Source organism: Bidens hawaiensis, unplaced genomic scaffold (genome assembly GCF_021521415.1).
Source record: "Bidens hawaiensis isolate Kalapana, Puna unplaced genomic scaffold, B.hawaiensis_p1.1 tig00003649_1, whole genome shotgun sequence".
NCBI lineage: Eukaryota > Viridiplantae > Streptophyta > Magnoliopsida > Asterales > Asteraceae > Bidens > Bidens hawaiensis.
This window is the reverse complement of record NW_027491208.1, coordinates 906,287-933,921: the sequence shown is the minus strand read 5'-3', so window position 1 is coordinate 933,921 and position 27,635 is coordinate 906,287. Positions and strand designations below refer to the sequence as shown.

General features: G+C 33.6%; 2 protein-coding genes across 3 annotated transcripts; one reads left to right on the top strand and one right to left on the bottom strand.

The window, feature by feature from the left end:
* Nucleotides 1-1,097: 1,097 nt before the first annotated feature.
* On the top strand, nucleotides 1,098-5,165 carry LOC143623964 (ferrochelatase-2, chloroplastic-like). Its single transcript, XM_077094743.1, has 10 exons — nucleotides 1,098-1,217; nucleotides 1,537-1,867; nucleotides 2,672-2,815; nucleotides 2,911-3,012; nucleotides 3,089-3,192; nucleotides 3,289-3,415; nucleotides 3,631-3,783; nucleotides 4,219-4,319; nucleotides 4,396-4,597; nucleotides 4,729-5,165. The coding sequence occupies exons 1-10, from the start codon at nucleotides 1,135-1,137 to the stop codon at nucleotides 4,963-4,965; spliced, it is 1,584 nt and encodes a 527-aa protein (XP_076950858.1). The 5' UTR covers nucleotides 1,098-1,134; the 3' UTR covers nucleotides 4,966-5,165.
* A 1,299-nt stretch (nucleotides 5,166-6,464) lies between these two features.
* Nucleotides 6,465-10,358, bottom strand: LOC143623963 (F-box protein At5g39450-like). 2 transcript variants are annotated; one of them, XM_077094742.1, is made up of 2 exons: nucleotides 8,117-10,358; nucleotides 6,465-6,951 (listed from the first exon to the last, which is right to left on the bottom strand). In XM_077094742.1, exons 1-2 carry the CDS (start codon nucleotides 9,937-9,939, stop codon nucleotides 6,936-6,938), a joined length of 1,839 nt encoding a protein of 612 aa, XP_076950857.1. In that variant the 5' UTR covers nucleotides 9,940-10,358; the 3' UTR covers nucleotides 6,465-6,935. The 2 variants fall into 2 exon arrangements, with proteins under 2 accessions (XP_076950857.1, XP_076950856.1); XM_077094741.1 differs by lacking the exon at nucleotides 6,465-6,951 and adding an exon at nucleotides 7,060-7,240.
* Nucleotides 10,359-27,635: the final 17,277 nt, after the last annotated feature.

Here is a 27,635-nt window from a genome sequence, read left to right as displayed (position 1 = left end):
GAGTTGGAGTTAGAAAATGAAATTTTGGTTAAGTCGGGTAGATATGTGATTACATGTTCTCCTGGAGACGGAAACTTTAACTAGGTGGAACCGGATGATGCCTAGGAAATTTTATTATGGCATGTAGAGTTAGAGTTCTTTTGGAAGATTTTTTATCGAAATTAAATGTATGTAATTGTGGTTTAGAAATTCCTCTGATTTTTGTGTTTGCTTTGCTTGAGACAAACTGAGATGCTTGAACATATGTTTAGAGATTGTAATGTGGCTATTCGGATTTGGAATGCAGCGACTCCGTTGGCTTGAGGTCACCTTTCCTTTGTCTTTGGCCCCTTAAGACTTGGCCTTTTGGATCGATAATATATTACCATTAGTAAAGAAAGAAGAGTGATTATAAATGTTATTATCATGAGTACAGTATGATCCTAGCTACAGACCTAAATAAAAAATGAACGTGATTCTATTTTTAAGATGTTCTTATTATTCATTTTTATGGTATTCAACCAGGTATTAAAGCTAGAATAAATTGTAATTTTAGTTTTTGTTTCCTCTTTAACTACTTATTGATGTGTGTTTTACTAACTCAACATTTTCTTTTTTTTTTAAAAGATCAACTTATGTGTATTCATTCGACATAGCCGAAGAGCGATTCAGAACTTTTTAATGCTGAATTTTCCAAAAACTTGGTAATGGTAGCGTATGCAAAAATTTTAATAGATACGGATACCGGTATCAATCACAATTTTCTTAAATGGTTGATACCGGTACTAAAATGGTCGTGTTGATAACGGTACCATTTTGATCCTTAACGAAAGGTAACTTGTAAACGTTTTAAAAGATTGTATTTTTTATTTCTGTGTTTTGTGATATTGAATATGTATTGAAAGAGAAATATATAGAACAAGAAACAGTATAATAATAAAAATAAAAATGAATGGATAATAAGTTTGTACAGGTGGCAGTATATGAGGAGGAGCAAATGCATTCTCAGCTGGGTCACTCACTGCATAATTATCCATCAGCTCACTCTTTTCTCCCCCGAAATTCTAATTCACAAAAATATATCAGACCCTAATCCAAAACCCTAATATCACCAAACATATAATATAATATACTCTTTGGCTTTCAATTTCAAGTATGAACCATCAATCCATGAACATCAGGATTCAAGCTCCATGCCCACCTTCTCCTTCTCCACGTTTCCATCACAAGACCCATCTGTAACTCTTCTTCATTTTGCCCTTTATTTTCTACGATTCCCAAATGGGTTTTGCTTCTTTTCTTGGGTTTAGGCTTTATGCATCTGGGTTTTTGTTTAAAGTTTGGTTCTTGATTGTGTTCTTCTTGTATTTTATCAATTTTATTGTTTTAGGGTTTGGGTAAATGTTAACAAAATTTCAAGATTCATGAGTTTTGTTGGTAATCTGATTAATATGTTGACTGCTTAATAAATGCTTAAGGTAGATGAATCTTGTTGACTAAAATCACTAAATGACTTGTAATAATAGATTAATGGTTTTTGGAATTCATATTTGACAGAATATTACCGCGAGTAAACTGCTCTAATGAAGTGGCGTCCAATGTTGTGCTGCAAATGGAGGCCTCATCCGATGTTGGGAACTTGTCTATTAACGTTTATAAGCGTAAACGTACGTTAGGATGGTCTCAAAAACAGTCTTTATTGTTAAAACAACAAGTCAACAAAGATTCAATGCCATTAAGGGCGTTAGTGACATCTAGTATGCAAGATACACAAACACCGGCTTCATTTGTCAATGATGGAAAAATAGGAGTGCTGTTGCTAAACCTTGGAGGTCCTGAGACACTCGATGACGTGCAACCGTTTCTGTTCAACCTTTTTGCAGACCCGGTATGCTTATATTATTGGATGTTTCACGTGGATTGAATGACAGTTTAAAAAGACCGATAAAGACTGTCATGTACGACGTAGGGGTATTCATCGGTTCAGATAATGGTTTTGAGATATTTTTGGCCCTAAACGAAAACCGAACTGATCCGACTTAGAAATGTGTCTAACCGAATTACTGAACCAAATCCAACTGATTGCCCCGGTTTATTTGGTTCGGTTATCCGATTAAACCCGTTATTATTCGGTTTATTTGATTGAATTTGGTTCAGCTATCCGTATATTTGTGGAATCGAATTCACAATTCTGTTCAGTTTTTTCCAGTCACTGATATGGTTCAGCTTTCAGTTTTTTTTCACAACTGGACGATGCACACGAGACTAATTTGGCCATTTACTCTTGAAGTGTTGACATATAAGGAACGTTAAAAAGTTTGAAATATCATAAAAAACATAAGCACTTGCACAGATATTTGACCACTGCCCTACAACAGTTTGATCACCATTAACAACCTTTTGGGCTTTTGGCCATTATTAACAACGACCACCACAAGTTAGCTCCAAAACTTTTTTGACTACCACCAATAGCAAAAGGCAGAGAACTGAAAATGACATTTTTAGTTTAGGTGAGGGATTTAGGTTTTTGTAATTTTTTAACTTCTTTCTTAAGGGCAGTTGGACAAATCATGTGCAGACTACTAAAAAAGACATTTTTACCCTCATGCGCATTGTGCATGACAACATCCCATCTTGCCACATATACATTTAAATTATCGTTTTTTGGACTTTATGATTGTTTTGTACACAGGATATCATTCGACTACCAAGACTGTTTCGGTTTCTTCAAAAGCCTTTGGCACAATTTATATCAGTTGCCAGAGCACCCAAGAGCAAGGAAGGGTATGCTTCAATCGGCGGCGGGTCCCCTCTTCGCCAAATAACCGATGCACAGGCATGACATGTTTAATATCTAATTATTATCAATAAACTTTAACCATTTTTCATCTCATATATAAAATTACATACATGATATGTTTTTATATATAGGCTAGTGAACTTAGGAAGGCACTTTATGAAAAGAATGTCCCAGCTGAGGTTTATGTTGGTATGCGATACTGGCACCCGTTCACTGAAGAAGCAATCGAGCAGGTATGTAAGTTACTTTGTTTCCAATTAAAAGAATAATATAATTTCCAATTAGTTAATTATGTTTTGGTAATTATAGATAAAGAAAGATGGCGTTAACAAGCTGGTTGTGCTTCCTCTTTATCCTCAATTCTCAATTTCAACAAGTGGTTCAAGCCTTAGACTTCTTGAAAGTATTTTTAGGTGATTAACGGGCCATATTACGTTAAAAAATAATATCATGTGTTGTTTGAAAACATATTTATTATTATTATTATTATTGTTTTTTTAAATTTGTAGGGAGGATGAATACCTTGTTAACATGCAACACACGGTGATACCTTCTTGGTACCAACGCGAGGGATACATAAAATCCATGGCTGGTTTAATTGAAAACGAGCTCAAAAAGTTCAATAATCCCGAAAAGGTACTTCGTTTCTGCTTTTGTTTTTTCTTTATATGGCTTATTTATCTCAAAATGTTCACTTTCATTTATCCTTAAGTATTTTGTAAAAGAAACTTGTATATAATATCTGAATACTGTAATTACAATGGGCTAAAGACAACTAAACCCTAATAACAATAGTAATGGCTTAGTAATAATGTATATATATTTAACATTTTTATGTAATATGATAATAGGTGATGATCTTCTTTAGTGCTCATGGGGTCCCACTTGCATACGTGGAAGAAGCCGGTGACCCATACAAGGCCGAGATGGAAGAATGTGTTGATTTGATAATGGAGGAATTAGAGAGAAGAAAGATTAATAATCCATACACTTTAGCTTATCAGGTAACCCAACCTGTATAAGTTTCATATTTCTTGCGCAATAATATTCCTCTTGGATATCTTAAAAAGTGTAATTTACTCTATATTTTAAATTGAAATGTGTATATTTTATATAAAAACTCGTGCATTCTTCTTAACAGATTGTACCTATGCTATTAATATACTTTACTATTATTTTGACTTAGTAACACAAATAATCCAAAGGAATTTTGGTCTTTTGATAAAAAGTTCAGAGAAAATTTGGATGGGGTTAGTGGGCTGGACTTTAACTGATACAAGAAAATGAAACTTTCGGACTAAAAAAGGTCAAATTTAAACTGATGGACTAAAAAGAGTTATTTGGGTCAAACCATAGGGGCTAAAACCGTATTTAACTCAGATTTTTAACCTTAATAATGTCGTCTATATTCTAATACTTGTGATCTTGTGTTGATGCAGAGTAGAGTGGGACCGGTGGAATGGTTGAAACCATACACGGACCAAACGATAATTGAACTCGGGCAGAAAGGTGTCAAGAGTCTTCTAGCCGTACCCATTAGGTATTTTGATGTTTAACTCGTTACGGACATCAAGAGGACATAATTGTAATTTACTAACTTTTCGAATTTATGGCAGTTTTGTGAGTGAGCATATTGAAACACTGGAAGAAATCGATGTGGAGTATAAAGAATTGGCATTAGAATCGGGCATACTGGAGTGGGGTCGGGTTCCTGCATTAGGATGTGAACCGACTTTTATTAGAGATTTAGCGGATGCGGTTATTGAAAGCCTCCCATATGTTGGGGCTATGGCTGTATCAAATCTAGAAGCTAGACAGGTAAAATACTTTTTATCCATTTTCTAATTTATGGTCGTTTGCAAATAGTTGATGTGTTAGGTATGATTGAACACTTTCAAGTTTCAACGTGTTTGTGATAGATTGAGTCATGGTTATATGGTTTTGTGCAGTCACTGGTCCCACTCGGGAGTGTAGAGGAGCTTTTGGCGACATACGATTCACAACGGAGGGAACTGCCGGCCCCAGTGACGGTTTGGGAATGGGGTTTTACAAAAAGTGCAGAAACATGGAATGGACGGGCGGCAATGCTGGCGGTGATCGTGTTACTGTTCTTGGAAGTGAGCACCGGTGAAGGGTTTCTTCATCAATGGGGCGTGTTGCCATTGCAGTTACCAGTGTTCCCTTGATATGCAGATTGTTGAAATCAGTGATGATGGTGTTTGCTCTAAATGAAATATTATAGGTTGGGGGGTGGGGTTGAAAGGCTAATTTTGTAAAGGGGATTGATTCTATCATTACATATGCTGATTGATGTTGTTACTTGTAATTATTGAATCTACTACACCATCCCACATCCCACCTCACATTTTGGCATGTTACTAGCCTTTTGTTCAACTGATATTTTATGAATAAATGTACACATTTTATACATTAGTAATGCATTGCATGTTAATATAAAATAGTGGACAATAGTTGATAGTTGTATGAATGAATAAATGTGTTATTTTTTTCTCACTTGTTTTTTTAAATAAGATTTTTAGTGAGGCATCTCTAAAAATATTAAACATAAATAATGTACAATTCTCTTTCATTTAAGTTAACCATGTTGGTCTGGTGGTGGTTTCATGTTATTACTTACTCAAGCTAAGCAGCTGCTTTCTAATTGTGCAAGTTCTATCCCTGTTTGTTGAAAACTTATTTATTTTTCAATCATTTGTTTGATGACGAGCCGGGGGTCTCACCGGAAGCAACCTCTCTATCCTTATGGGGTAGAGGTAAGGCTGTCTACATCTTACCCTCCTCAGACCCTACTATAGCTTTGCTATTGGTGGGATATACTGAGTACGATGATGATGATGATGATGATGATGATGATGATGATGATGATGATGATGATGAATCATTTGTTTGATGAACTACAAAGGTTATCTTCCGGTGGTACTTGCATTTTTCTCTCCTATTTTATGGTTTGTTATTTTTAGTTTAGTTTTTAATAATTTGGCTAATTTCTTTTCTAAACAACTAAATGTTACATCTACAAAGATTGAACCTTTTATCTCAAATTCTACATCCAAACCACCTTATCACCCCACTTTTAATTGCTTTGAGTTACCGAATAACGTCATTTATACGTACGCCACTACTATTCTGGTTGCATACTAACTTCTTTTTTATGTTCAGTGCTTGTAGCATAACAAACCTAACTGATACAGCCCAAATTCGTGTTTGCTTTAATCAGTTGTAAGTGTGTCGGTTTTTGGGCATTTATATATTTAGTTTCTTGTTTTGATGTCGTAACTATAACAAACTTAACTAATATCGACCCACTGCCGCTACGCGGTGTGTTTTATTACCTAATTATAATTAATTGTGGCTGCTAAGTGCTAACATTCTTGAATTCCTCATTTCTCAAGTGATCAATAAAATTACATGATCTATTTATGATAATAAAAATAAACTCAGATATGTCTTTGAACTCGACACCCAAATTAGGCGGCCACATAAATAATGGTTAATCATCATTGCAAGGTGTAAAACTAAGAGCTAGGTAATCATGACCACGAAAAGAGAATACGCCTTTCAGCAACCATTTAGAAAGGATTATTGTTATTCAAATGCGAGATGCATAAATTAACTTTTTTCTAAGTTAAAAAATCCGGAGGTCGGCGTCAAAAAATCTTGAGGGTTGGTTGACAAACCGTAATATATATTACATACAAAAAAGTTTTAAAAATGCAGGCACAAGTTCTGCCAACTTGGCAACAGCTAGAGTCTATGATTATATAAGTGGCAAAGGGGCCCCAAACCAACTATGATGGCTATTTGGCCATTTCAACCATTACACAACACAGCAATACTAGAATGCAATCATCAAGGAACTTGCAGTTTCCTTGCAACATGTATCTACAGATTACAATCATAAAACAATACCGGATTCAACCTGTTTGACCCGTATTTTTAACAATGTGCTTATTTAACAACACGCACACTAGGGTTTATTAAAATCTTTTGGATCGACAAACCATATTTGGTCATATGTTGTATAGTTGTATGAGCAGCCTTCATGTAATACATACATACATACAGTATTACCTTAAATTAACCATGCAGAAGAAGCTCCATAATCGTACGATCGGTCCACGTGGCATTATCGGTCTTATGAACGATCCGTCCTGCCAAAATGCATACATGGATTCATCATCTTATTTTGAAATATGTAGTCAATTTACAAATTTAGTATCAAAAGTTGTTTAAGGATGAAATGAAAGCTGCAAAGGGCATTACAGTGTGAAAAATGCAAACTTAATAACTCACGTGTTTATTACATATAATTTTGGCATATAAAATATAAAAAACAAACGAACGAACGACTCCTATATTCTTCCAATACGAATCCCTGACACCGACTTTCTGGTGGCTATAACTCCACCCGTTTCTTCAACTCCTTCCTTGAAAAAGCCCCTAAACCAATAGATATACTTATAAGATAAATGCATGCAAATTGACCATAATTTTTTGATTTCCTTGGACTTCAATCATTCCCTCCTTCATTTCCAACTGGACTAACGAAAAACCTGGGCCCACTCTTCGCTATAAAAGTCTACTTCTAAATAAAGCTTCAAGATTTCTTCATTTTGATAAGCTTATAACATGTCTTACAACTTAAAGATTGCTTATGAAAGGGTTAACTTTCATAAAAATTAAGAAAGCAACCAACTTTAGTTCTATTTCTATTTCAAGAAGTCAACATCAGTGGCATATTAAAAGAAGTCAACATGGTCAAAGGTAACCGAAGGTCAACTGTCACATCTTTTTTTTTAAGTAACCAACTTTGATTCAATATCTATTTCAAAAGGTCAACATGGTCGAAGGTGCCGAATGTCAACTGTCACGTTTCATTTTTTCTAGAAGTAACCAACTTTGGTTTCAATTTCAGTTTCAAGAAGCCAACATGGTCAGCGCCATATAAAAAGAAGACAACATGGTCAAAGGTAGCCGAATGTTAACTGTCACATTTCATTTTCAGAGGAGTAACCAACTTTAGTTCAATTTCAATTTCAATTTCAAAAAGTCAGTACCATATCAAAAGAACTCATGGGCAAATGTATTCAAATGTCAACTGTCACATTTCATTCTTTTAACCTTGTAACTTGAACGGTTTAGATTGATGGTTACCTTTTTCTACTCTTAACTCTTCATATGTTTCTTTTTTACACTTCTCATATCAAAATGTCACAATTTCACAGCCCACATCAATGCATCATATTCAAACCAAGCATTTCACTACCATACACACAAAAACAAATAAAAAAGCATTATCATAACAAAAACACATACCTAGTTGATGTCGTGTGATTCAACGCGTTCGAGAATCCCGCATAAACATTCGAATACGACTTAGTCAAATACGCAAAATTAGCAATTGGTGGAAGAGGGGGCACCCTTTCACCTTTCTTCAAAAGATCCCTCAAGTTGATCCGTTGCAAAGTCAACGCAGCTCTCGACTCCTTCCACGTGAACACAAGCATCCCGTCTTCAAACACAAACAACGAGCCCGGTTTAGAACCCGGATACCTAAACCCATACCCATTTGCAATACCCTCACCACTAAACACCTCTTTCAAATCAAGAAAAACCGAACCACCATCGCCATCACAACCCCACGGGAACGTTTCATCCGAAGGCTCGTTAATATTCACTATAAACATAGCCGACCCGTTCGGGTGCAAAACATATTGGGTCCCTTCTAAGATTTTAGTCCCGATGAGGTGGCGTTGACCTTGAGATTCTTCATATGACAACAACAAAAAGAACAAAGCTTTTCCGGGTTTGTCAGCCGACGGCTTCCCGGGTGGCCAACCGAAAGCCCCTGCCCATAAGCCCGCGTGTTCTTGACCAGTCAGCGGTTTCTGTTCGGTCAACTTGTATAGACCGAACCGACTATCATGCATATTGGGCCATGCTCGATAAGAAGACAATCTTGCAGTTGAAGCATGTAATGTTATTCCAACTGTATCACCAGATCTTAAAAAATCTTGAAATTGTGCTTGTTTATTGCTTCCATTACTTGATGAGCTTTTTGAAAGTTCATGACTTGATTTCCCAACAATATTCTTGAAACTCTCTCTAAAATACCCAGCAAATGATTTCTTTTTTGAACCTTGTGACCGATACACGTCTCTATGAAGTTGAGAATTCTCAAAAAGCTTCCTAATTTCACTCAAATCTGATTGTGTAGGATCATTACTCGACCCGTTATCATACATTTGCATAAGTCGCACACGCCTTTCGCTCAACTTACCAAAATCCTCACTTTCTAAGCAAGGAAAACAATAGCCATCTCCCGATTGTGACACTTTAACGCGTATTCGACTCGTGACGACTTCTAGAAGCTTCTTTCGGTCACAAAAAGATAAATGACTGAACGGGACAAACGGTTTAGAAACCACACTACCCTGCAATCTTTGTGACATTGAAAGACCACGATCCGACGGGCAAATCTTTCTAGAGAACTCTTTATCGACATGAGTCGGGTTAGCGAAACTTTTGCTATGGACCAATTTACCCCTGTCTCGTTGTTGTCTCGGTTCCACTTCAAGTAATAACACATTGCAGTTTCTGTCTATACCTTTAATGGAACCGGGATACATATAGTTATTATCGCGCTCTCTTCCGTGAAATATAAACACGGATGACCCGTCAACGTTACCCAAGATTTCAAACACGGGTGACCACAGAATCGGGTCTTCTTCAATCCCTAAAGGCCCGAGTTCTTGTGGGATTATTCTGCATCCCACAAGTGATATGAAACCAGGCATGACATAAACTACATTACCTAATTCAGGGTTTTGGTGGACCCAAATCCCAAATAACGGTTGTACATAAACGAGAAACCGACAAAGGGCTTTATAGGAATTAACCCCTTTTCGCCACTCGATGAGATCTTTATGTGGAATCACTCCAAGTACCTCACATTGTGTCAACCAAACCTTATCAGAACTCGTATGAACATTAAGGTTTTTGCAACAAACCGCGAGATTAAAAACATCTTTTGGGCTTAGAGATCTTGTGACAACCGCGAAGAGGTCATCAGGCAAACCTAGCAGCAGCTTTGAGCCACATAAAGTATTATTACTATTATTATAATTATCAGACAGCATAATATGAATCAAATTGATGTAATTTGTGTCTTAATCATCAACATACAGCAAATTCTTGATCATCAGCAGCCACAAGAGTCCAAACTGATGATGCCCCAAAATTCTTGATCAGCAAAAGGGTTGAAATTGGGCACCAAAATCATGAAATTAGAATCTTTAAGAAGAATATTGAAATGGGTATGCTTCAAAATGTTATCTTTTGGCATCTACAGTGAGAAAGATTGGTCAAATTGACATCTTTCTTGAAAAGGTGAAGATGGGTATGAATGAATTCAAAGAATCTTAAGTTTGCATCAAGAAAAGTGAAATTGGAGTTACCTGAAGAGGGTGGGTACATGAAGTTTGCAGATGAATCAAGAATCAGTAGGATAGGAGGTGATCTTCATGGATGCAAGTGAGTAATAAAAGAGAAGGGGTGTGTGTGTTTGAAACAAGACAAAAAACTAACTAAGCATAGAAATTATCAATCATTCTTTTTTTTTTCTTTCTTTCTTTTTAGTGTAAAACTAAAAATGGTTTGATGGGTTTTGTGAAACTGAAAATGAGCCACACACAACAGCAGCCAATGTTGAAGCGGAAAATGAGCCACACCACCCAGGTCAACACCATTTTTCCACATTAATATATATTACTTTTTAATCTTTTATTTCATATTATATATTGACAATAAGATTTATCTCAACCGCTCAACTGGTATTGAATGGAAAGTAAAGATTCAGGTTGAAGGATGCAAAATCTCAAGTTTAAAACCGATCTCAATCAGGTTTTATTACAGTAGGGCATCAGGCAGCATTATTTTCTCAAAACAGAATATAGTGAGCTTGGGCTATCCGGCTTGTCTGCCATTATGGACATATGATCGTCTTTTGTCATTGGATTACTCTTAATAGCAGAAGCTTTATAAGTTGGTTGTTTTAGAAAAACATATTATATATTAGAAAAGTAAGAAGATATTTTTTATACTTCATGAATAATTAATTTTCTACAGCTATGTCTTTTAAATTTACAAAACAAAACCGAGAGTGAAAAATATCTTACAAAACCAACATGATGTCCGGTGAAATATTAAGGGCGTCTTCTTTCTACTTCATATAAAATGAAATCCTAACGGGTGACTCTTGAAGCATTAGGTCCTGGTGTATATATTATAACCACTCTTAACTTCACATAAATATCGCATCACTCATTTTTCTCTTTTTTATTTCATTTCATCCAAAGGAAATGATTTAATCCATTTAACTTCATCTCACTCATTAACACAACACAAGTAGAAAGTAATTTAATCTATCTTTAAAGTGTCATGTCATCTTAATTTATATTAAGCGTTAGATCTCTTCTCTTTTGTTGTGTTTTAAGTACAATTAATTAATGCAGCCCCATTTGTTATATTTTGTCTTAGATCTATTATCTTTTAGTATAAGTATACTTAATATAAAATAGTTTGTTCTAAAATTAGATACTTGTTTGATTGAACTAGACTAGAAATTGATCTTTATTAATGATATCATTACTTTGATTAAATTTAATATATACCTTGTCAATAAACATAGGGTATCAACTACCTTTGATCTATGTCATTTAACATAAAAAAATGCATTTTTATTCGTGCATTGTGGCGGAACGAATTAAATGCATTACATGTTCAAAAACTACCGTATTATGGTAGGCACGCAACAGTTCGGTATCAAATCGATCCATTATGGTAAAATTTTTGTGACAAGTGCTTTATTACCAAAGTAAAAAATGTAAGTTAACCAATTTGGTTTCATGCCAGGACGGTCAACCACGGAAGCGATACACATACTGAGAAGATTAATGGAGAAGTATAGGGAGGAAAAGAGGGATCTACATATGGTATTCATCGACCTTGAAAAAGCATATGACAGTATGCCACGTAGACTAATTTTGGATAGTTTAGAAGGTAGAGGGGTACCTGGAAAGTATATAGACTTAATTAAGTATATGTATGACAGGACTAAAGCTAGTGTTCATGCGCCGATAGGAGATACTAATTTTTTCCTGGTGGAGATGGGACTCCACCAAGGATCGGCGTTAAGCCCGTTTCTTTTCACGGTAGTTATGGATGAGCTGTCCAAGTCGATTTAGGAGCCTGTCCCATGGTGCATGCTCTTTGCAGATGATATTGTGTTAGTGGTTGAGACTAAACAAAACTTGAACGAAAGGCTAGAGGAGTGGCGTGTAGCTTTAGAAGATAAAGGTTTTAGAATTAGTCGCTCTAAGACAGAGTACCTTTGTTGTGACTTCAGTGGTATTGGTGATAGAGAGGACACCCAGATCACTATTGAGGACCAGGTGGTTCCGCAGATAACGAAGTTTAAATATCTAGGATCGTTTGTCCAAAGCAATGGAGAGATAGACAGTGGCATAACCCACCGCATACGAGCTGGATGGTATAGGTGGAAAGCAGCCACTGAGATTTTGTGCGACAAGCGGTTCCCATCTAAATTAAAGGGGAAATTTTATAGAGTCGCAGTTAGACCTGCAATGTTGTATGGAACAGACTGTTGGGCCATCAAGAAGACACAGGAGCGCAAGATGGAGGTGGCAGAGATGAGGATGCTAAGGTGGATGTGCGGACACACTAGATTAGATAGGATTATAAATGAGGTCTTCAGGGAAAGGTTAGGAATAGTTAGCATATCAGAGAAAATAACGGAAGGGAGATTGAGATGGTTTGGGCCTATGAAGAGGAGACCGACAACAGCACCACTTAGAGTAGTGGAAGCCTTCATTGTGGAAGGAAAGAGGAGTAGAGGCAGACCTAAATTGACTTGGGATGAGAGAATTAGGCATGACTTGACAGAGTTGCACCTCTCTGAGGACATGGTCCAGGATAGAGATTCGTGGAGACGTAGAATTAATGTTAGCGACTTCTAGGGGAAGGTACCTAGTTAGCTTAGCTTTCTATTTAGGGTCTAGTTGGCTAGCCTTGCTCCTTGTTGTTTATGAATATATTTTGTTTAATGCTGCTTTTTGATTCTTATGCCTTATTCTTAGTAGGTTACAGATTCCTTGTTTTTTTGGTAGTTTGCTATCTATGTATTGCTAAGTGTCTTTGCTTGTAGGATATATGTTTACTCTGATTACATGTATGTAGCTTTATGAGCTGGGGGTCTCTCTGGAAGCAGCCTCTCTATTCTCACGGATAGAGGAAAGACTTGCCTACATCACACCCTCCCCTGACCCTACCGATAGCGTGCTATGCGGTGGGATATACATGGCTTGATTGATTGATATAAAAAATGTAAGTTAAAGAAGCAAAAGTTTTATTACCAAAGTTAAAGGGTCAAAAAATGGATATTTGAAATTGAAGTTGAAAAAGTTAAAAATTATAAATTTGAAACTTTTGTGACAAAATTCCAATAAACCAAAATTTGTAACTAAAGTTGAGCGCCAAAGAGTATAAATATTAAACTTTTGTTACAATAGTCTAAGAACTAAATTTGACAAGTTGCCTTTTGCATCATTGACACACTATATGTTTTAATTTGGTATATAGGTTTCGTTAGTAATGTAAATCTTTCATTTGGGTACTTAAATTCTAAGAACACAAAAAAGTAGTTCTAAAAACTCGTCTTTTATATAAAGTCGTAACTATTAGCATTTTAAAGACACACGGCTACTTTTTAAAAAACAAATTGTCTTTTCTATATAAGCTTTATAAAGTTTGCTAAACTACTAACAATAAATATAGATATCGATATCTAAATGAGAAAGATAAAAAGAAAAAAAAAGGTTTAATGTGACACGAGTGGATGTTGGGTAACAACAAAGGTTTTGAGTAAATATAACACTGCTAACACGTTACTCAGGCATATCATAATGGTCGTATAACATAACAAATGGTCATATAAGTCGTATGATAGACGGAAATGATCATATGAGCTCAAAAAGGGGAAAATCGTATGGCCTATATAATGTATTTTGATTGACAAAGAAATAACTAACATGATCATTTGCAAAGTCAAATGATCATTATTCAACACGTGATGTAACACGCTCTTTGTACAAACTTGATGTACATGTTACAACTCATATCGTATGTTGTTAGCTTCAAACATGTTAATCGACACCAATGTTTTCATAACCGGATCGGACGACGAACTAGACAGGCTACCGGGTCACCGGTTCAACCGGTCGAATCGGTCGAACAATTTCGGGGAAAAAATGACGGGAAAGGCTGAAAAAAGTTTTTAGAAAAACAATTTCATAAAAAACCGGTTTAACCGGTCCGGTTTTCCGGTCAGACCGGCCGGTTCACTGGGATCGAGCGAACTGCACATAACCGGACCGAATCCCAGTTGAACCGGTCTGACCGGCCGGTCCGGTTCGGTCTCAACAACATTGATCGACACATCCAAACCATAAACAACTTACTTACAAACTTAGATTTAAAACTACTGTTATTCGTTACTAAACACATCATCAATGTCCAACTAGTTACACATACACAACAAATTGTTAAAAATATCCTGGAACTTTTGTTCGTTGGTCATTAAAAAAAATATTTAATGCATTTTAAAAAAATCTGATTTTATATTTAATAAAAACAAATGTTTTGATTTGACTAAAGGAATTTTGATTTTAAGAATAACACCCACCATTTTGTCATATTATCCATCTATTATTAAGCCAATTATTAAACGTTTATTATAACTTAAGCTTGTAATAAAAAGCGGTTACCGTAAAATCATACTCATAAATATTGAATATTAAAAAAAGAGATTTTTATTATGAAAGTAGCGGTGCGTACGTCTTGATAGGTGATTTGAAAGTGTAGAGACGAGGTTATATATCAAGCGTATTATAAAAAAAATCATTTTTTATTTGATTTGTTATTCTTGTAACATTGGATCATTAATAGAAATAGTAAGTTGAAACTCGGGTGGGATGAGTGAATTAGAGATCCTTGCCTTTCGTTACTTGTGATATTGGTTAGTTTTCTCACTTTCTGAAACAATAATGATTTTAATTAAAACTTGTTTAAAAAATTACTGTTTTAAACAATTAATAATGCGATTCATGAAAACGAATTTTATATCATCAAGAAACAAGTAATCAACTTTTAAAAAAGATACATTTAGATATTTTTAGTATTTTGAAGAGTGAATTTATTATGATATTATTATAAATATTTAATTACACCGTTGGTCATTGTGGTATATTTGTATTATGGAGCATAACACACATAGGGTTGTTTGGGAGCCTCTTAATGGTTATTAAAAGATTACTTCTTTATGGTTCATAACATCTTAATGGTTAAGAGGTTACCTCTTATCTATTCAGACTTATAATACCTCTTAACTATTAAGAGATAGCCTCCTAATGACCATTAAGAAGCTACCAAACATCTATGTAAATCAACCCCTTTGTTACAAAGTTTTTCTTAAGTCGTAATACGGTTTAATAATAACCTCCAAACCCTTAGGGCGGACAGGGCACCGCGTGATAAGCCACCCATCACGCGTGATGGCTCTTAGCACACCGCCACCGGTCATTTGTCAAGCGTGAGGGGGGAGTGTTGCGTGATGGCCATCACGCAAGTGATGGGTGGAAATCGAGGAAATGGAACGTTGGAGGGGAGGAGCCGTTGGAGGGGAGTGTTTGGCCGGAAAAAATGGTTGGTTGGTTGGTGTTTGGCCGGAAAAAGGTCCGTTCCGGTGATTTTTTCTTGCTGGAGCTCCGGTGATGAACGGATCTGGTGCGTGATGAACAGATCTGGTGGTTGGTAGTGTCGTCGGGTACGGATCTGATGGTTTGTTGGTTGGTGTTTGCCCGAAAAAAGGATGAAGGTGGCAGGAAAAAGGTTGGTGTTTGGGATGAAGGTGGCCGGAAAATTGGCCGGAAAAAGGTTCGGTGAAGGTGGGATGAAGGTGGCCGGAAAAAGGTCCATCACACCACACCACACCACCACTCCTACAAAATTCCATCAAAATGTGATGAATTTGAGGTTGGTGATGTGGCACATTTTAATTGGGTGAAGTGTGTGATGAGTTTTGCACCACCCTTCCCCCCTTATATTAACTTTTCTCGAGACGATTTATATATGCCAAAATTTCAAATTTAGAATCCATTTTGGGGCAATCATATGGAGCCATTATGGTTAACCTGTTGACCAGATTAACTTCATAGGTGTGGAGCCGCCTTTGGTTGGGCTTCGACCTTCTACGCCCATCTCCCATAATTTAACATAAAGATATTGCTTGAAAAGATTATTTATTTTTAATATTTGTAAACGATCAACGAATAAAGTATGGCTATTCACCTAACCCATTGGCAAAAAACGACATCATACGCCCGTGATCATAGAAAACGCTTTTATAGCCTAAGTGGACCATCTCATGTTCCGGGGGAAATTCGCCACACGAAAGGTCCACTGTGGTATAACCCTGTTGAGATCGGATTCGAACTTGAGACCTTGAGTTATTCGGCCCAAATCTTCACTCTCGCTTCAATACTAGTTAAGCTAAATAGGGCTGCAAACGAACACGAACAAGGACTTGTTCATGCTCATTTGATAAGGAAATAATGTGTTCACATTTATTCACGAACACTTACCGAACATGATTTTTATGTTCATGTTCATTCATTAAGGAATGCATTTACAAACGGTTCACGAACACAAATAAAATCGACATAACCTAGAGAATGACATCAATGTATTCATCAATGTAAATAATGAGAAAAGAAATGAGAACAATACAAAAACAATGTGAGAATATTGTTTTTTGTTTTATGTTAGGTGTAATAAATTAATGAACTATGTGAGAAATGTTTGGATAAAATAAATACATGTACAAAAAACTCTCATGAACAACATATAAAAAACAAACATTCATGAACACATTACCGAACGTTCACGAATACAATTGAACGAACGAGCGTTCTGTTCGTGTTCGTTTGTTTAACTAATCGAACTCAATTTCTTGTTCATGTTCATTCATTTATTAAACAAACGAACATAAATAAACTTCCCGTCAAACAATTAAAGAACTGTTTGCTGAACGTTTGGTTCGCTTACGACCCTAAAGCTAAAGCTAATTAACATTTATGTTTCTACTCATAGAGTGTTCATCTTCATCTCTATAACTTAAATATAAAACACATATTTCTTTAATTTCTTTTTATTTTTCAAAAACCTCCCATAGCCAAAACCACAATTCTAGCTCCATCCTACTCACAACCATATATATTGTTATTTTTCCTCCTTTATATACGCGCAACAAAATATAGAGAGTTCAATATAAATAAACTACATAGATATGTACTTTAGTTTTCTATAAGTTGTTCTATAGCATAAAAATTCAATGTATGGGTATTTTGATCGTCTTTTTATTTATTCTCTGTACCAGATTTAGAGCCCGTATAATACACGGGATGATCTAAACAATTAAATTACAAATAAAGTAATACATCTACCTATTCTAATAAAGTAAAATTGTAACACCCCGGCTAAAGCGGAATACGCCCGGGTGTGATGTACAGATTGCCCAAAACACATGTGACACTATTAAGTGATAATAATATCATTAATTCATTCAAATCCTAAGTACACAAGTTGTTCAATGAAACAAATACAAAGGACAACAATAAAACCCATGTCTTATTTATTTATTATTGAAATAACCTATCTTCTAGTGACTTCGTCCTTTTCATCCTCTAATGAAAGTACCTGTAGCAAATATATAAAATAATGCCAACTAAATTAATAGTTGGTGAGTTCACACAGTTTGAAATAATATATAAAAAAACCATACAATTCCATGAAAACTTGTGAAAAACACATAAGGGTTCTTTACACTAGAAACAATGGTCAATGAGTGTAAAGAATAAATGAAGGTCTTTTCCAGTTGGGATTGTGCACCAACGTACTCAGATCGGAGTCCATTTTCCACTAGAAACAATGGTCCTCAATGCAAAGGGAGCGTATGATCATACTTATCGAAGAAATCCATGCACGTAATAATTGAGCAAGTAACAAGTAAACACACAAGTCCATGATGCGAATTGTAATTTGTAAATAATAAATAAACGAAATTGAATTTTGTTAGGATATATATGCTACCCCCAAAATAGTAAAAATGGTAAAAAGGGGGTGTGAGAAACTCACCTTGAAGTTGAAGACAAAGTTAAAATAAAACCGAAAGAGCGTAAATGAAACCGAAGCAATTGAACGTCACGAACTGGAATTAAAAGTACAAAAATTAATTATTACTAACAACTTAAAAAGTAAATAGGTCGGGTAGTCGGGGATTAGAGATGTTAAATGTATATTTTCCACTAGAAACAATGGTCCTCAGTGCAAAGGGGGCGTACGATCATACTTATCGAAGAAATCCATGCACGATTGAGCAAGTAACAAGTAAACACACAAGTCCATGATGCGAATTGTAGTTTGTAAATAATAAATAAATGAAATTGAATTTTGTTATGATATATATACTACCCCCAAAATAGTAAAAATGGTAAAAAGGGGGTGTGAGAAACTCACCTTGAAGTTGAAGACAAAGTTAAAATAAAACCGAAAGAGCGTAAATGAAACCGAAGCAATTGAACGTCACGAACTGGAATTAAAAGTACAAAACTTAATTATTACTAACAACTTAAAAAGTAAATAGGTCGGGTAGTCGGGGATTAGAGATGTTAAATGTATATTTTCCACTAGAAACAATGGTCCTCAGTGCAAAGGGGGCGTACGATCATACTTATCGAAGAAATCCATGCACGATTGAGCAAGTAACAAGTAAACACACAAGTCCATGATGCGAATTGTAGTTTGTAAATAATAAATAAATGAAATTGAATTTTGTTAGGATATATATGCTACCCCCAAAATAGTAAAAATGGTAAAAAGGGGGTGTGAGAAACTCACCTTGAAGTTGAAGACAAAGTTGAAATAAAACCGAAAGAGCGTAAATGAAACCGATACAATTGAACGTCACGAACTGGAATTAAAAGTACAAAAATTAATTATTACTAACAACTTAAAAAGTAAATAGGTCGGGTTGTCGGGGATTAGAGATGTTAAATGTATATTTTATTTTGGAGTTAGATATTGTAATATTTATTGTAAAGCTTCAACGAATTTTAAATGAATTATTAATTTAATATTACCTTAAATTACTATATTAATATCAAGTTTGAATAATATAACGGGATTTTTAGCTTAACGGTATACTTTATTTTAGAATAAACGTTTGGTGGTTTAGAAATTATAAAGTTATACAACGACACTATATATATCATTTTATATAATTATTTTACAAGTTTAACGAGTGTTACCGGGTTTTGAGAGATTGGTTTTTGGGTGAAAAGGTTAACGAAATCTAAAACAACATTTGTTAATCTATAAATATAATTTTATTTATTTTATAAAGATTATAAATATATATTTGATTTATTATAACCAATAAAACAGTCTTCAAAAAAATGTAAAAGGATCTGCTGTGACCCGGGTTCGAACCCTGGTCTCCATAACCATACAAAGAATACACAACCACTGGACCAAACTAATTTGTTGATAAATATGCAAAACAATTAAATATAAACAGAAACCCAATCTTCATCTTCTTCACCAAAATCCTAGATTTTCAATTATCCAAAATCGTTCCATGTTTTTTAAATTAGAGTTAGGGGTTTTGTTAGTCGGGTCAAAACGAATCAAAACCATGTAAAAACTACCTTGGATGATGCCGGAAAATGGATGAACGATACTTGGCCGGAATCGGAATAATAAGAACAGGTTTGAGGTTATGGGTGGTTCGTTCGTGTAATTTTATGGTTGTAGTAGTTTTAGCAGATGATTAGGGTTCTATTTATAGCCTCAATTGTTCCGATGGGTGATTAAAACGAGTTAATGAAATTTTAATTATTATCTGGCGGTTTAGGGTTTAAATCCGAACGTTGAGGGTGTTAATACGCGTAATGAGACTTGATTAAGCTTTAAGATGATGGAGAAACGAGTTTATATCATTAAAATTGAATAAAAATAGCGTTTTGGGATGTTTTAATAGGTCGCCGGAGTTTCTGCCATTCGCCGGAAAGTTGCCTTGCCGGAAAAAAAAACGTGGGGATGAAGGGGGGAAGGGGCTGGGATTTTATTTTATTATTATTTTAAATGAAATTTACATTTTAAGCCCCTGAACTATCAAAACTTATATATTTTGTCTTTAAACTTTATTAATGTTTAACCCTTGAACTTTATAACCATCAGTAACTTAATCGAAACTTGGTATATTTTAATATCTCAGGATTGTTTACGTTTTATACCCGTAAAGTTTGGAGATTGATTATTTTATAAACTTGTATAGCTCGGAGATTCGTTATTTGAACTAAACGGATAGACAATGGACGAGTAATTACTATAAATCGTCGTAATTAATATTAAATGATAAACGACAAAACGAATGGTAAACGATTGAATTATAACTTGAATTATCGAGAATATTGTATAGATAATAAACAAAATATACAAATACATCGAGACATCATAAGACGAAAATTGAAATCTATATTTATGTAAATACATATATCTATAAATAAAAACCGAAAATTTAAAACGGGTCGGATTTTCGGGTTTGAAAAGTAACTAATGTTACAGGACTTACAACTTTTAAAAATTTCGTCCCGAAATTAAAAAAAAAATTAAAAGAGAACAACTAATATACGGAGTTGTTAGAAGTTTTAACAATTTTATATATTAAAATAAAGTAACGCCGATATTTGAATGTCCTGAAAGAACGCCACAAATAAAAAATATGACAATGACACTTATATATAGGATGTAACAGCGGCGTATCCACCATGCCCTTATCATACTGTATTTGTCCCGTTCCCCAAAATCATTCCAAGTTCTGAGTTATTTCACACAACCGGACTTATTATACTTTCAATGCGAGGACTTTGATAATTACGTGTCGACCCATAATTACCTCTATCGTCGTATGGTCCATATAACTTGCTCTATTGTGTGATATTAAGACATAGACCTTAGATAAATAAATAAAATTATGGAACGTTGAAAATCAAAAATAATGAATTAAAAGGGTAAAAACATTACAAAACATATTGTTAGACCATTCAGGCCAATAACAAAACGAAAATCCCTAAGTCGAGTAAATGAAATCATCGTTGTCTGATCCAAGTAAACGATGTTGAAAACAAAATAAACGAGGTAATGAAATTTAAAGAATGAAAACATTTAAATTATGAACATCGTAATATGTAATTGAAATAATGGGGTTGAGAATAACGTGGTAGGTAAACGTAGTATTTAACCAACGAAATATGAACATGTAAATTGATAACGCATTGGGTTTGAAAATAGCTTAGATGAACGAAACTTTTAAGTATCATAATATCATGATGTTTAACAAATGAAAATCTCCAATAAAACATCGACGTGCCCTATGGCAACGTTGTGATGAATAAACCATTATATCTTACCAACATGTAAATTGGTATTAACTTGAAATGAAATGGATAAACAAAATTTTAATATTAAAATATTAAAACCGATTAAGTTTGTGAAAAGAAACATTCCAATAGTAACCTTGAGTTTATCAAAGTAAACACTTGAAATTTCAAAATCAATATAAAGCATTTGTTCCAGATTGATAAAAACAAGAACAACAAAATGGTTTAAATAAAACACCGAGTGAAAGAGAAGTACACGAATAAAATAATTTGTGTAACAATATAGCACAATATAAACTCGGTATGTACATGGGACACAGTCCCGATTCTAAGTAAACGAATTCGTTTGGAGAGAACCGGTCACCGATAGTAAAGTGTAAAAATGAAAATACGGTTTCTATTAAGTAACTATGTACACATACATGTTCATAGTCCAAATTTCCACTTAACGTTGATGGGAAATTGGTCAGAGATCACAAGATTTGAAATAATAAACGTAAACCGATTTAGCAAAACAAATAAGTATGATGTACGAATTTTACGTTTCGTAAAATACAAACGAATATGGATCCAAGATCAATGGACAATAAAAATAAACTACGTAAACAATATTATAAAGAAGTGGATGTAAAAGTCACTTTGGGTAAGTTCGAAACATACGTGAAAGAGAAAATAAAGAAAAGTAAATGTAGCCTGCGACGGTTGTCTACTCGAATGTAAGTTTGTTTGTGGCATGAAAGTTGACGTAAGAGATGGTGCCATGAGTTCTTAGCCGAAACTCATTGGCATTAACGAAAGGGAAAGAAGGGAAGGGATGTATCATATATTTTAATTTACGATCATCGGTTGTAAATCATGGTGTTTTTTTTAATATCTCATGGTGAAATAAGATTATTCTATTTTAGTTAGGCAAAACGTTTTTAACTAGCGCTAAAACTTGAGAATTTTGTGAAATCCTTAACGTAAAAAATAAATGTTTTCTTTTGGCCAGCGGCCTAGGGAAAAGATTGTCAGATAACCTAACTTGCTGAATGAAATATAGCCTCAAAAGGGCTTAAGATTTGTTTGAAACAAAAAGTTTACTTTAAATACGGCTTGAAATAATAATTACATTATTATTAAAGGTGACGATTATACTAGTAATAATAATATCACTAATCATAATAATAATAAAAATATTATTAAACAAAAAAAAAGTTTCAAAAGGGCTCAAAACTTGTTTGAAACAAATATTTTACTTTAAATATTATTATATAATAGTAGTGACGATGATACTAGTAATAATAATATTACTAATATCAATAATAATAATAAAAAAATTAACTATAATAATAATAATAACAATTCTAATAATAACCATATTGATAATTACCGTAATAATAATAATGATGATGACGGTGATGATACTAATAACCATAGTAGTAGTAATATTAATAGTGATGGTAATATTAATAACTTTAATAATAATAATATTAATAATATTAATATTAATAATAGAGGTAATAAATTCTTTTTAAAGAAAATCCATTTGACTGAAGGTTAAAAATAACTAAGGATTTGGGATTAGACGCGAAGTGTTAGTAAAAGAAATAAAATGTAGAATAGTATACAAAAGAAAATATAGACGAGTTAGATGAGTTTTGTAAAAATCTAAGTATTGAAACTGAAAAATCATATAATGTCGACAAAGGATGCGGGGTTAGGATATTGCATGGCGGAAACAAGTTAGGCCTTCCAAAGTATGGCGAGCGTGCTAAGGTTACCACGATGTTAGTAGGCTTGAAGCATGAGGTTAAACATGTGATTGAGACAAATGGTTAGGTACAGGTCTTGCAGATTGGGGCGTTGAGTTTGGGTAGGTCTTAGCAATAAGTGGTAACTGAATCTACCGCGGATTGAAGCATATCAACGTTTCGGGAAAGTAAAGTGGTGGAATTTACACATACTGTACAAAGGGTGTGTTTCAGCGTGAGGCCTTTCGGTTGAGTTTAGTTTGTGTTTCCAAGAATGGTGTTGGGTTTGAATCTGAATTAACTATAGCGATGAAGGTAGGTGCGGTCAAACATGCGGTGATCGGGATCGCGGAGGCCATTCACTTGATAAATTGGATTGTCATTTCGCCGGTTGAGTGTGACAACTAGGAAAACAATGAAGCATGATACGAAATGTGAAGAATTCGCGTGACTTGAGACATAAGTATGAAAACGACTAATAGATACAAGTAAAGAAAAGAAATCTTATGAAACAAATTTGAAATCGAAATTGGAATTCCCATGAAACGTCACGAGTTTTCACATTTCAATAAACGAAAACCTCATAAATTATTGAATAATCATATGGAAAAAAATATTAACTTACAATAAATAATGAAATCGAATTGAAAATCGAATGTTCATAAACCACCATGGCTTTTTAAATTTTCACTTCTAAAACATAAGGGTAAATAAATATGGAAATAAGGTAATCGAATTGAAATTCGACCATTCATGTATCACCCTAACTTTTTGAATTTTCAATTTTAAAACATAATAGTAAAATAACAAAGGAATCGTTTGAAATTCGGTTATTACTTTGCAAACTTTTAAAATTTTAAGCCGTAAATGAGCGTATAAATAAATAAAACGTGCCACAATTTTTTTAAACTTAACTATTCTCGTATTAAAATGCGTAATTAAATCGAACCGAAAGCTGGAAATTCGTGTACGGACTTCCAGTTAAAACACATTAAACATAGAGGAGTGCAACCATATTCTTTTCACAAAGAGAACATGGTCGCGTTTGAAAACTTAAAGTTGTGATTCATATGGCGTTGAAAGTGGTATGTTTTGGCTTAATAGAGTTCATGCTCTTTCCTAACTCTCCAGGTAAGCAACCGGGTCCCGCGTCTGATTGGGATTTATACGCATTGCTTATCCTTAGGTTTCAATAACCTTGGTGTCAAGAGTTTCGGAAAACAGGCACGTCCCCCTTACAGTTTACTACATACCCGCCATATAGAACCATCTTTACGAAGAATAAATATCGGAACACCACAATAAAAATCAATAATTGAAAATGTTGGAAAACTCTTTGTTTTTAGGCATAAGCCTTGGACTTGTGTGTGCTTGTGTAATTGAAGTACTTGAATAATCAGTATAATAGTATTTGCGTACATGTGGCATAAACAAATTAATAATGACAAAATAATGTGCATTGAACAATCAAATTAGGCTCACATAATTTCCAATCATGCAACCTAAACAATTAAGCAAATAAACTATAACCAACTAGAACACTACGTCTAATGTCTTATCTTATAGTCACGGCTCTGATACCAATCTGTAACACCTCGGCTAAAGCGGAATACGCCCGGGTGTGACGTACAGATTGCCCAAAACACATGTGACACTATTAAGTGATAATAATATCATTAATTCATTCAAATCCCGAGTACACAAGTTGTTCAATAAAACAAATACAAAGGAAAATAATAAAACCCATGTCTTATTTATTTATTATTGAAATAACCTATCTTCTAGTGACTTCGTCCATTTCATCCCCTAATGAAAGTACCTGTAGCACATATATAAAATAATGTCAACTACTTTAGATGATGCCGGAAAATGGATGAACGATACTTGGCCGGAATCGGAATAATAAGAACAGGTTTGAGGTTATGGGTGGCTCGTTCGTTTAATTTTATGGTTGTAGTAGTTTTAGCAGATGATTAGGGGTGCTATTTATAGCCTCAATTGTTCCGTTGGGTGATTAAAACGAGTTAATGAAATTTTAATTATTATCCGGCGGTTTAGGGTTTAAATCCGAACGTTGAGGGTGTTAATACGCGTAATGAGACTTGATTAAGCTTTAAGATGATGGAGAAACGAGTTTATATCATTAAAATTGAATAAAAATAGCGTTTTGGGATGTTTTAATAGGTCGCCAGAGTTTTTGCCGTTCGCCGGAAAGTGGCCTTGCCGAAAAAACGTGGGGATGAAGGGGAAGGGGCTGGGATTTTATTTTATTATTATTTTAAATGAAATTTACATTTTAAGCCCCTGAACTATCAAAACTTATATATTTTGTTTTTAAACTTTATTAATGTTTAACCCTTGAACTTTATAACCATAAGTAACTTAATCGAAACTTGGTATATTTTAATATAATATAAATGAAGTGTAGAAGGAAAGTGAATAATTATTGATCTATACCATATATTAGTTTTGGAGGGAAAAATCTGTGAGTATTAACCACAAACTGACACGCGTTTATAATTATTTTACTTTATTAGAATACTAGTTTTAGAGCCCGTGTAACACACGAATTATCTAAATTATAAAATTACAAGTAAAGAAAATAATTACATAACGTATATGAAAAAATGTATTACATCTATATTTGTATCTATACTATGTGTATATAAATTGATTTTACTTATTCCACAAAATATATTTTTTTTTAAAATGAACTTAATAAAAAAATTCACGTGCCAAAACGTACCCGAGAGCGCTCCTTTTATTAAAGCTTTCATTGTCAGTATCATATGTGTATAATTAAAAGAATTCAGGAAGAATGCTTCTCATACAATAGTAGTTCCTGCCACTAAGCCTATATACTGAAGGAGTGTTACATTTATTGATATATTAATCAATTTACAACCTATAGAAGGAAAGAAGAACATTATTTTCTAACGACGAATGTTCTTCAAGAACTATGCTTTTCTAAGCTAAACCATATAAAAATATTTTGATAAGTTTGACAACATTAAAAATAGCATGTTAACCCATTCAATTTTGTGAATATTTTGTTTAATTTTTCCCATACAACGTTCTGATCATCATTGAAGGAAAAGTTAATGCTGACACAAATATTTCAAATTTGATACAAATTATAAGCATTGATATGCCTGGGGTGGCATGCCGTAAGTGTTCACTATCTATTCTGAAATTTTAATAATCAAGTAAAAAATAGTCAATTTACCAAATCCTGAACCTTTTGAGTTTTTCCAAAAATATCATTGAAAATAAATTTGAAACCTAAATCATGTTTAAAATTCTAACTTTCATACATTTGACGTCTTCAAGTCAACACTTTTGAACCCGTAACAAATTTGATGATAAATCTATTTGCATTCTCAAACTTTTAAAAATACTCAGATTTCTCATTTTGACCCATAACAAATTTTGAAAGTTTGTACAAAACAATCTATTTACTAATTTTTTACTGTAAAAACAAAATTTAAGTTCCACAAAACCCGAAAGAATTCATAAAAAAAACCAAGAAAATAAATATGATAAACTTTGTTATATATGAAAGTGATTGGTATATATTTACTAAGTTAACCAAAAAAATATATAGTTTACTAAATTAACCGAAAAAATAAATTGATAGATTTAAAACATATATTTATAATTTATATGACAATAATAATAATAGATAGATGGCTTAATTTAAAAAAATGATACAACTTTTAAGCATAGATTTATGATTTAACAATTAAAAAAATTATTGTATAAAATGAAAGCATGTTCGAGTTTTGTTTTTCTTTATAATCTTCAACAATATACATAGTAAATATGTTAATGATAACATTTTAAATTACTTATTCTTTTCAATCTTTAACAAACATGGTTTATTGTTAATTTTTGGATTTCACCAAGTACTTTGAAATATATAGTAAAATAATATGTTAATATTTATTTTTATAAAAATGTATAAATATAACATAAATAAAATGTAAAAGGAAAGTGAATATAAACATATATTATGATCAATTAAGATTTGAAGGGAAAAATTGTGAAGTTTAAACAATAAATTGACATATGTCATAATTATTTTACTTTATTAGAATAGGTAATATGTGTCACAATTATTTTACTTTATTATAAAAGTTAGATTAGCTGTAGATTATATAGAAAATATGCATTCGAAGGCTCTTTCCACATCTTTAATTAATTTTTAGGAAACCAATCAATTAGTTCCTTGAGTTTCAAACCCTTTACAACGGGAAAAATGAGAAAGTTACAAATTAATCAGTAAAATTATAAATATACACAACCATTAAAATTTTTACTATCATAAAGGCTAACATTTTCGGCAAAAAAATATTTAACATGGCGTAATGGGACGCAAAAGGTGAAAGTTATTCATAAGAGACATCATAATTCATGACACGTGTTTTTATTAAATGAAAATTATGCATGATAACAACCCATTTTGTGACATTTGTGCTTAATGCTAAGCCCAAAAGATCGGTGAGAAGTCATGCACTCTTGTGTGTA

Excerpts from the sequence above, each read along its gene's own strand:
- LOC143623964 (XM_077094743.1), top strand. The coding sequence starts at position 1,135 with ATGAACCATCAATCCATGAACATCAGGATTCAAGCTCCATGCCCACCT. Across the intron at positions 3,193-3,288 it reads CTTCTTGAAAGTATTTTTAG|GGAGGATGAATACCTTGTTA; the intron begins GTGATTAACGGG and ends TTAAATTTGTAG. Across the intron at positions 4,598-4,728 it reads CAAATCTAGAAGCTAGACAG|TCACTGGTCCCACTCGGGAG; the intron begins GTAAAATACTTT and ends GGTTTTGTGCAG.
- LOC143623963 (XM_077094741.1), bottom strand. The coding sequence starts at position 9,939 with ATGCTGTCTGATAATTATAATAATAGTAATAATACTTTATGTGGCTCA. Across the intron at positions 7,241-8,116 it reads AATCACACGACATCAACTAG|GGGCTTTTTCAAGGAAGGAG; the intron begins GTATGTGTTTTT and ends CTATTGGTTTAG.